This window comes from Callospermophilus lateralis, chromosome 16 (genome assembly GCF_048772815.1).
Source record: "Callospermophilus lateralis isolate mCalLat2 chromosome 16, mCalLat2.hap1, whole genome shotgun sequence".
Classification (NCBI taxonomy): Eukaryota; Metazoa; Chordata; class Mammalia; order Rodentia; family Sciuridae; genus Callospermophilus; species Callospermophilus lateralis.
In genome coordinates, this window is record NC_135320.1 from 61,589,426 (window position 1) to 61,601,208 (window position 11,783).

General features: G+C 32.3%; 1 protein-coding gene across 5 annotated transcripts in view; it reads left to right on the forward strand.

Moving 5' to 3' along the window:
- Positions 1 to 6,031, forward strand: part of Oxr1 (oxidation resistance 1) — an 80,273-nt gene extending 74,242 nt beyond the window's left edge. For all 5 annotated transcript variants that reach the window (XM_076836359.2, XM_076836357.2, XM_076836358.2 and 2 more), the window contains one exon: positions 4,120 to 6,031. In XM_076836359.2, coding sequence (XP_076692474.1) covers positions 4,120 to 4,255 — 136 coding nt within the window. In that variant the 3' untranslated portion in view covers positions 4,256 to 6,031. The remainder of the gene's footprint in view (positions 1 to 4,119) is intronic.
- The last annotated feature ends 5,752 nt before the right edge of the window (positions 6,032 to 11,783 follow it).

Sequence of the window (11,783 nt, forward strand, 5' to 3'; positions counted from 1 at the left end):
CCTGCAAAAAAATTTTAGTGACTCGCCTGAGTTCTCACCATTTTGCTTATTCTTTAATAGTCTGAGTCAGTCTTTTTGATTATTTTTGACGTAACAAGCATTGTAAGGAACTTTTGTTTTCTTATTCTAATATCCCAACATCATTCAGTCATTTATGTATTATTTAGAATTATCCTCCTCTGCTACCTCATAGCCTAAACTCACATCATGCTTAACAAGCATCACTTTCTTCCATTGTTATTTCTTTTTATCCTTCAGCCTCTGACATAAGTCTTGCTAAATAATTCCTAGATTTGTAAAAGTGTTACATGATTATAGCTCACAATTAAGGACATGTAGTAATAACTCATTCAGGCCACGGAATCTTATTAGCCTTCAAAATATTCATCATCCTTGTGATTTTAACAAATTTTCTTACAACTTCTTTCTATAAACAGATTTTTTAGAAGACATAATTACAGTGATTAAAAAGTAACCATGGTTATTGTAGCTTTCTCAGTTATTTTCAGTTGTTAGACTCAACTTATGTTTACTCAGCCCAATTACACATTTTTGGTATGGGGAAAGTGTCATTTCAGCCTTCCCCCAAATGGTTATCTTAACATGTGATTCTTTTAGCTCTGTAAGAAGTTATCACAATCAAGTATTACAATTTCAAGTTGTTATATTTGAAAATAATATATGCGGTGTCATTAGGTGTCTGCTGGAACAAGATCTTGATTAGGAAACATGATTTGACCAAACTAACCATCAGATCATTTGATAATGAGCCAACCTTCCCATCTTATGTTCAGAAAACAGAAACTACAGGGACTTAGTATTCTAGAATTCAAAGCAGGCATCGCCCATCTTAATCCATTTGCTATTCCAAAATACCTGAAGCTGGTATTTGTAAGAGGTTTATTTATCTCAAAGATGTGGAGTCTGAAGTTTGAGATTTGAACAACTCATTGGTTGGCCTTTGGTGAGTGTTCTCTTAGCTGCATCACATCTAGTAGTGATGTCACTAGAGGTATTCAGGGACTAGGCTTGCTCTAACAACTTGTTTTCATAGGAACTGAGGTCCATGAAAACTGCTTAGGGTAGTACCCCCCGCCACAAGGACTTGGCCACCTTCTGCTGGGTCCCACCTGTTAAATGTTTCATTACTCTCAACATGACCATGCTGAGGAATAGGCATCTGGTACATGGATATTTGGGGAACAGTCTCAAACTGTATCATTTTCAAAAAATTGAAATCATGATGATGTGGACTTAATGTAGATTTTAGCATCAGATCCGATTCAGATAGAGTTTCAGCATATACTTTATGTGAGACATTGAGCAAACTCCTTAACATTCTAAACTTTCCTCAGTTGTAAATTAGAGGTTAAATCAACTTTATAAGGGATTGTGAGGAAAAGATATTCTATAATTTTAGCATAGTCTCTACCACATAATAGGTCCTTAACAAATGATAGACACCTTTACTCATTTCCTTCTGCCAATAACCACCTTTTCCCATCTGGTACCAAGGCAAGAGTTCTTCCTGGGTTCTTGTAATATCATCGTATACGTAAGTTACATGACATTAGTTAAGGATTTAGAAAACTTTTTTGTTCCTTCCACTTTCTTAGCCACTCTCTTTTCAGAAAGTCATGGATCATCGTTGAAAGCATTGCTAATATAAAAACACACTTTCTATGTGTTTCACCTAGAATAGATCTATAACCCTTTTGAATACATTTACCTAAATATTTAGAAGTGAATACATTTACCTAAATATTTAGAAGTCACAGATATATTTGAAATGCTGATGAAAGCCATGGAACTGGTAGTCCTTAAATAATTATACAAATCATGTTTTTCATCTCATTGAAAATAATCGACAAAATCTTAAAACTTCTAGTTAGAAGCTTCAGAAAATTCATGCTACCTTGGGATAGATAATAAAGCTTGTTGCAGAAGTAATGCCACTTATGAGTGGCTATGAGTGGCTTTGAAGTCACTTTTGAGGTAGTTCTTAGATCCAGTCAACTGAAATTTCAGCTAAATGTCTAATCTTTGTGTAAAAAAACACAAACAACACCAAAAAAAAGAAAGAAAAAAAAAACACATACTGTGTGCCATGACACATACCTATAAATGACTGATAATACTGATGCAGGGGTATCACAAGTTTGAGTTCAGCCTGTGCAACTTAGGAGATCCTCTGTCAAAAATAAATAAATAAATAAAAGTCTAGGGATGTAGCTCAGTGGTAGAGCAATCCCTACTACTGTACATTAATACTAATGATGGTAATAATAAAAGATCCTTTTATATTTAACAAGTTTAACAAGGAAATATGGAGCTTTTATATTCTCCTAACAGATTGGTTATGGTTAGCTATCCCTACTTAGAAGACATATGGATTCAGATATCACTTAAAGTATATTAATACTTTTAGTGACTCTAGAATAGACTATTGCTATAAGACAGTGAATTTTTTTTATTCAAATAGTTTCGAATTTATCTTCATTTTTTACAGTCATTTTCTGTGACTCATAATATGTGCACATAGAAAGTTGCAAATATATATCAAAGAAGAATTCAGATTTGACCTTAAGAATCATGGTTTTCTCGTGGAGCATCCATTTAGGGGACCATCTATTTTTATAATGCTTTCAAATCATGGACTTCTCCAGACTGGCATGATTTCAGGGACATGTGTCATAGCAAAGTATTGTTTTTATTTGTAGAGAAGGTTCATTAAGTCATTACTGTTTATGCCGTTGCAGTTTTTTTTTTTTTTTTTTTTTCTGTACTGTCAGCTATCCTTTTGAATGATAACGGATGATCTCCTAGTGGCCACATTGTTGAGTCTTTTCTGTTTGGTTCTGAAAAGAGTTGGTAGATTACATTCTACATGGTCAGTGTAGCCACTCTTCTTTGCTTATTCAGAAATATATCTCTATGCCTAGAATATCTGATTCATAATGTTAACTTTCTGATATTTTTGATTACAGAGTATAAATAAATAAATCTTTTTGTCTTCCAAAATAGTGTTAAAAGTAGATTTCTTTTTCACACAAATCACTTATGTATGATGCTGTATAACTTCTGTTGGCAATCCTAAAGGTTAGAAATTATATCTATTAAACTTGTAGACCTTAGTGGGTCTTTAGAAATTATCTAATCTGCTTTTTTAATGGTTTTTATATAATTGTCAAATTTTATCCCAGAGAAGTAACTGAAACCCAATTTCACATAGATAGTAGCCCATAAGTCTACAGACTACTTTTTTTTTCTTTTTTCACTGAAATATAATTACCCATATTTTTAAAACTCTTATTCTCCTCTGGCTCAGTTCTACTAGCTTAATATCTGAGGTAAATTTTATTATGTTAATAATTACTCTTTGTCCCCCTCTCCTCTTCTGTTAAGTAGAAAAAAGTTCTCTATAGGGTAGAAAGTAGTCTTTTTATAACCTGTTTTTTCTCCTTCTTGGAGATATACTATAATTAGATAAATTGGATCATATCTATATTTTAGTTCCTATTATATCTGATTCTGACTTGGTCCCTTTACTTAATAAAGAATCTCAGCATCCTATCTTTATCCATTTAAAGTCTTTTCAAACTGAGCCCTTTAGCTAACTACTTCCTACCCAAACAATCAAAATTTATTTCATGGAGTTTAGCATGTTAGGCAAAAATACTGATTTCTCTTACTGATAATCTACTTTTGACAGCAATTCTTCTGACTTACATCAAAGAAATATAAGCTTTATTCACCAGTTCTTTAACATTAACACTATCTTTTATATTAGATGATACAGAGTTTCATAACTTTTTGTATTGTAAAAAATATTGAAACCATATAACAAAGAGAAACTAGTAATACTAAGTGGAGAATGACAGAGTGACACCTGTCTGAAATATAATTCTATAGGAGTTAATTTTAGGGGACTCATTTCATTGATCTAGATAATAATAAATGTTATAGTGGCACATGAACAAAAAGTTTCCTGTGTCAGTATTATAAAGGATAGGATAGGGTTTGGAAAAACTAATAATTTTAGAATTGTTGGATATTGAATTGAATTATTTTAAAATCTAGTGCATGAATATTAAAATTTTTTATCTTTATATATTGCAGAGGAGAATTTGCCCTTTGGCTTGATGGAGATCTCTACCATGGAAGAAGCCATTCTTGTAAAACATTTGGGAATCATACACTTTCTAAGAAGGAAGATTTCTTTATCCAAGACATTGAAATCTGGGCTTTTGAATAAATACAGTGCTGTCTGTCTTAGCAGGATAATGGCCCAAACCTGTCATGGACAAGCATTATTTGGAATGTTCAAGAAGCAATACAATGTAACATGTCACTCATGCTTTAAAATTAGTCTCTATCACCATTTATAACAGCTATAAGTTTAGAGTTGATTTTTCAAATCATGTTTCTGTCCCAGAGTTCCCTAAGTTTAGACAATGGCCTGGGTCCATGTTGTATAATAACCTGAGTTTGTCAGAATTTTGCCAGCATTTAGATCATAGTCACTACCTTATTTTCAGGTCATGTTATCTCAGTCTTCAAATAGGATGGTGCTCTTTTGTTGAATCTTTTTTTTTTTTTTTTTAACTGTATTGTTTCTTTTACTAGAGCAGTCAAATTGGGACATTGAGGAAATGAAGTCTAAATACTTTTGTATCTATGAGTTTGGAAAAAGTGATATTTGGATCTGCTCATATTATTTTTATGGAGGAGAAACCACAAGCCAATACAATACATACTTCACAGGCCACTGAGTTCTAGTTTAGATGCACACTACAATATTCTCTTTATTAATTTTTCAAGTATTCTCAATTTCATTTTAAGGAAATGAAATTTGAGGAGAATTCTGATTGTAATAGAATCACAGTGCACATGATCTGCAGGTTTGGGCACATAGTTTCCTCATTGAATTGAATTATCAGATACAGAGTTATACATTGACAAAGGAGAATGAGAACTTATTGTTTCTATTGGATTTACTATATTAGGCAAGAAATTATACTCTTTACATATTTGTAGCTTAAATAGGGCATTATAAGTACAAAAACTATGAAACAATTGCATATTTCTTCAACATATTGTGTCAGTTATTATACTGTTTTATAATTCTGTTGTTTTAGCCTTGTTGCATACCAACTCCAAAAACATTTTTCTGTTCCAAAGGAAAAACAATCTTGTAGTTTTTTTATTTTTTGTGACATATGTTATTAATTACCATTAGCATTTGCTCTTATAAAAGGGCATTGATTATAGTAGACACCATTGTAACTCAGTAGACTTGGTGAATATGCAAACTTACTGTCAAGTGACCTCAAAAAAGAAAAAAAAAAGAAAGAATAGAATACACTAGTAGTTCTTATCCTCTTTTGTAGGAAACCAATAATAAGCCATTGTGGCAATAATTCATCAGCTAATTTTCAAAGCTTCATGTTATGCAAAAAAAAAAAAAAAAATCCTGCAGTTATTCATGTGACAGTGACTTTGTGCTGAAATTTCAGCTATTCCAGATAAACATTGTATATCTTGTAAATTAATGTTTAAAGGTAGTTTTGTTCATATAGAAAGTGTTGATTGCCAGATTGCTTCTAGCACTTTAAATTATTCTAAAAATGAATTATAAGCCAAATATGGTGGCTTAAGTAGTTTTAGTTGTATAACAATTATATTTAGTTCTTTAAAAGTTTATTATATAAAGAAAGCATAATGCTAATCAAAAAGAAAATCTGGTGTTCTATCATAATATGCTATTGACAAATATTAATAGAAACACAGGGCATCATTTCCTTGTCTATATAAAGCTCTATCATTATAAGTTAGTATCAGTATATAGATTAAATGTTTACAAAGTAGGGAATTGTAAATAAATATATCAGTTTTTTTCCCCCTTTTGGTCTTCCACAGCAGTATTATTGTCTTTGTGGAGTTGACTACTCATAAAATAAATCCTGTAATGGATTTCAAGTACAAGTTCATAGTGGCGTATACCAAATAAAATTAAATATATAAATACAAACTTGAGTTTGGATTTATTGAATAATCAAGTTACTTTCACATCTGAGAAATCTTTTAATTAAGCATATTTTATTTATCTTTTATTTTTAAAAAGATGCTTCTAATAATTTTATTGATGTTGCTGGTGGTAGTGGTGGTAATAGTGTTGGAAAGATATAGTCAACTAGATGTAGCACTACAGTTTTAGAAAATGGAGATAGAAGGCATTTGACACATGGAAAAGTATGTCATTTGATATTTTTGAGATATGTTTTCATTTTTTTTGATGGAGAAACATAACAAAAATAAGCCTGTCATGTTATAAAGAGCTATGTTGTCCACAACACCAAAAAATTTCATTCTTTTTTCATATCTCACAGGAACAACTAAGAACATGAGTAGAGGAATGAATGACATGGTTACATGTTTAAATTTGTACTTTAGGAATAATCTCTGTGAAAAATAGATTCATAGAGGGAAGAAATAGGAAGCAAACAATAATGAGTTTGTTGTAAAATTCAGAGAAAAATGATGATGTCAGAATAAGAATAATAGTATAATAGTGATAAAGGAGGCATGGATTTGAAAGAGATTTGGGAATTAGGATTATCAAGAGTTAGATATTGATTTCATGTCAGAGAAAATGAGAATAAGGGTAGTTCTCTGGATTTTGACACAGGAACTCAAGTGCATTATTCATCTTGTTATGGTCAGTGTACATAGGAGAAATAATCTGCTACAAAATTACATTAGTTATGGACTCTCACATGGAGAGTCAATTTGCAGATGGCATTTAATATTCCATTCTAAGAGACAAAACATTATACAAATGAACAACATACAAGTAGATGTGAACTTATATCTATGTATGAAATGCCTTGGCAGATTATAGGTCACATCAAAAAGAGGGTCCTTGAAATAAATTTTGGTACTATAGTAAGTGACAGGCAGAAGAGAAGTCTCTGAACTCAAGAAGTTAAAAGAACAACAAATTTAACATAAAGAAAATAGAGCGTGAGCCAAAATAAAAATATAAGCAGAAATCTAAAAATTAAAAGCAAATGTCAGGTTTTGTTTTATTTTCATATAATTCAGTTGATTTAAAAGTTCATTTCTCATAGTGTACATTAAAATTTTGAATAATTTTTAAAAATTTACAAATCTTCAAGAAAATAATAAAATTTTACATATCAAAAGTGACAGTAAGGAAGAAAAACCAAAATAAATGGTTCTTGTGAAGAAATTAAAAGGAGACATCACTACAGACCTTAAGATATAGTATAAACATTTCTTGTGTCATTAAACTTGGCAATGTAGGGAACATTTAGAAAATGTAGAAAAGAGATATTATGATACCTGATCCAAGAAGAAATAAATTTTTAATTAAAGAATTTAAATCTGCTAATTTTTTAAAAAATCACCTTCTTAACAAAAATCCCAGCCCCAGATAGTTCCACTGGGTAATTTTTCTAGATAATCAAAGAAAAAATAGTGTCATAGATTTTCCAACATATTGAGGAAACACCATTTCTCAAATTGCTTTTTGAGGTTAGCATGACCTCAAAGTCAAAACCCTGCAACGTTCACAAAAAAATTATAGGAGGATCTGTTAAGAGCATACATGCAAATTTTTAAATAATCATGTCAAGTCCAGCAATATATAAAAAAGCAATACTTAATAACCAAATTATTCTAGAAAAGAGTAGTTAACATTTTTTCATTTGGGACCATTTACCACATTACAAAAAAAAAAAAAAATCCATAATATCCTTGTAAAGTCCAGAAAAAGCATTTGATTAAGTTCAATACTTACCTGTTTCTATGATTTAAAAAAAAAAAAAATTGCCAACAAGCGAAGAAGGGAATTTTGCTCAATCTGCTTAAAACAACAAAACAGAAAATACCTTTGAAAAATGTACAGGAAGTATACTTAATGATGAATTATTGAAACATTCCTCTCTTGAGATGGGAAACCAGACAATAACAACCACTACATGGCTTCTATTCAGCATTGTTCTAGAAATTCTAACTGGTGCAATAGATCAAGAAAGAAAAAAATAATAATACATAGGACAGGAAAAAAGACATTTAAATGTCATTGAATAAGGTATGGTTATTGACCCAAAGTTCTAAAGAGATCAAACTATTGAAATTAGTTGATTTATCAATGGCACTGATTATAAGCTTGATACTCAAAAATTGGAATGAAAAAAATCCATTTTTATGTACAAAGAAGTAGAAAATCTAAAGTATTGCTATTTTGTAATAACACTGAAAATATCAGCTAAATATCCAAAAAAATGAACATCTGTGTAGGAAGGATAATACCATATTTATGATGACAGAGAACACTGAAAGATGTCAGTTCTGTAAAAATCAATATTGATAAGTGAAAAATCTCAACCTTATTTTTGTGAAAATTAAGCTATACTAGAATGTATGTGGAAATGTAAAGGCTAAGAGTAAGGCAACATTGAAGAACAAGCGTGTGACATTTGCATACAGCTATCTATTAAAAAGCTTGAGTAAGACAGGTACTATTAGAAGTCTGATTTTTTTTTTAAGCTAATAATACTACTGCCCAGTAAAGGAAATATTTTTTTCTTTTCTTAGAGAGTGAGAGAGAGAGAGAGAGATTTATAATATTTATTTTTTAGTTTTTGGTGGACACAACATCTTTGTATGTGGTGTTGAGGATCGAACCCAGGCCGCATGTATGCCAGGCGAGCGCACTACCGCCTGAGCCACATCCCCAGCCCCGGAAATATTTTTTTCAGTAAATGGTGCTACATTAATTGGATATCTGTTTGGAATAGAAAAACTTAATTCACCACAAACAATAATTACAGATTGTATGTTTAATTGTAAAAAGTAAATCAATAAAGCTGTTTTAAAAAGAGGAAAATATCTTCATAACCTTAGGATAGGCTTAAATTTCTTAAGTGGGATGCAAAAAGCACTAAGGATCAGAGGAGAAGAAAAGATGGTATAAAGGAGAAAACATGGTATAACGTTAAAATTTTTAAGCACTTTATCAAAAGGCATTGTTTAAAGTGAAAAGACAAGTATAAGGTTTTTGTAATAAGTCTAATAACTCATTCACATTATAGAAATGACTACAAATCAAAAGACCTGCTCAGCAAAGGAAGTCACAGGACTTTAAACATTGTGTCCTATTATCCTACGTGGAATTGGACACTTGGGACTTAGTGGGTTAACCCAAGACTATTAAAACAGTCAATAAAATCTTTATTAAAGGAGAATGTGAGATCACATTTAGAAAACTTTTTGTGCTACATTTACTAAAACTAAGCATGTTCATACCTTTGACTAGAAAATTTTAATTCCTGAATAGTATGCACCCATAGTAATGTATATATTTGTTTACCCAGATATATGTAAAATATTTAGAAGCTCCCAAATAAAGCTCTACAAACAGATGTGTTCTGAGAAGTGTATCTCTCCTCTCAATTATACCCATTCCTTCAGGAAATTGATTTATTTCTGCTTATACTGTTTTCAAACTATATAAACATTTATAAATATATAATCCAGTGTGCATATATTTTTATAACTTTATTATTTTTTTATGTGGAGCTGAGGATTCAATCCAGTGCCTCACACGTGCTAGGCAAGTGCTCTACCACTGAGCAACAACCCCAGCCCTGTGTGCATATATTTGTTTACAAATACATATACACTATTCCTGTTTCTAATAAGGAAAAGAAGGAACTCAGGTTCAGAAATGAAAAAGCAGAAGGCAAACCAAGAGAATAGATATGGCCTCATTTTGTCAGTGGTAGGAAGAAAAAAACCTCTAAGCTCTGAACTTCCTTGTGTTCTAAGTGGGCAGAGTCACAAGAAGGTGAACTTTGAAATCAGGAGTCAGAAAACTTTCAAGTTATGAAAGTTTAGAGCAATAAAATATTTGGATGGAGGTCCAAACAGGGTGAAGAAGTATGTATCAACAGTACAAAATCCTTTGACCATTGGAAAGTTTTGAAAAAGGAAATCCTGAAGATTGCTAAATTAATTAAACTATTATTGGGAATTTAGAAATATCTGTGATAATTATTTTGTGTGTTTGGGTGACTGTAAAAAATACTCATAAGAATTTCCATTAGCATGTGTGATTAGTTTTGGTCTTTTTGTGTTTGTTTTTTGTAGAGAATGGGGAAAACTAAAATTTTTTAAACTGATTATTAATTCACCAATGAGACTATGAGATTCTTCTACACTGAACATTCTACTTCATAGAATGTCCTGTATTTTACTTCATTGTACTTTGACATAAATGACACCTTCTTTATCAGATCTGAGACCACCAGCCACCATGATTTTTGTTTTTATTTGATGTTTTACTCAGCTTTTTCATTGCTTCCAAAAAACATCACAAGAGAAATTTTAGAGGAGGGAAATTTTATTTCAAAGGTCTCAGTCCATAGACAGTGGACTTCGTTGCTCTGGGACCCAGGTAAGGCAGGATGTCACGGTGTGGGGGAAGCATCCTCATCTCGGCATGGTAGCCTGGGAGATACGGGCCAGGCATTGGGAACTTTCTGTGGCTCTCCCACAGCAATAGATTGCCCAATGCACGTGACCTTTTCCTCTGCTAGGAAGGTTCACATAGTAGCTCCAGAGATGGGCATAACCTGCTTGGAACTGAACAGCCCACTTTTAACCTTTTTTTGGAGAACATTCTATAGAATCTCATGTTTCCCTATATAAATAAAGCAGGCGGGGACTTCATTTGGTTCAGAAGCTCAATCTGTCTGTACAGTTTGTCCATCTGCCCCCCACTTTTGAAACTACTTTCTGTATTCTGTGGTTTTTACGCAGTTCAATTTTTCCTAGCTTTTATTTCTCAGCCAGCCCATTCCACCAAGGGGAACCCCATTCCCACCACTGGGGTGAGATGTGGGCAGGAATGGTGGAAAGGTACGGAGGAAAGCAGCTCAGTTGGAAAAGCAGGGGAGTGCTCTGCTCACCAGGGACAAAATATATACCCAAAGTCATGCCCCTACCCCCAGTGCTTGTCTCCTCTAGCCACACCCTACCTGCCTACACTTACCACACAGTTAATCCATTCAAATGGAATAGTGCACTTATTAGGGTAAAGCTCTTGTATCTAGTTGTTTCACCTCAACTTTTTTGCATTGTTTCATACCTGAGCTTTTGGGGGACATCTTCATAGCTAAACCATAACATGCAAATTGCATGTCACACAGAAGGAAAAAGAAGCCTATTAGAATCTCGGCCCTCAGAGGAACTTAAACATCTAATTGACAACAACTTGTACCCATTTCATAAGTGATGCTATGATTAAAAACAAAATAAGTCTAGTTTCTTGGAAAATTTTAGTTTAACACAATGGAATTTTTTCTTGAAAATTGACATTGACATTGTAGTATGTTCTGCTGATGTTTTCCTGAAGTGGGGATTCTTCCTAGAGCTAATATTTAAAAATCTATAAATAATATCTGCAGTGAATAGCCTAATATTTTTGCCTTAAAAGATAGAGGGGCTGGGGTTGTGGCTCAGAATTGAAACACTTTCCCAGCATGTGTGGGGCACTGGGTTCTATCCTCAGCATCACATTAAAAAAATAGGTATTATGTCCACCTACAACTAAATAAAAATATTTTAAAAAGATAAGTGGAATTTCAAATGTTAATAATAGTAATATATTAATAACATTCTCTACATGCTTTCTAAGATGCTTTGTGTGCTTTCTCAAAAGCTTCAATCTTCTTCACAGAAGTAGAGCCCAAAAG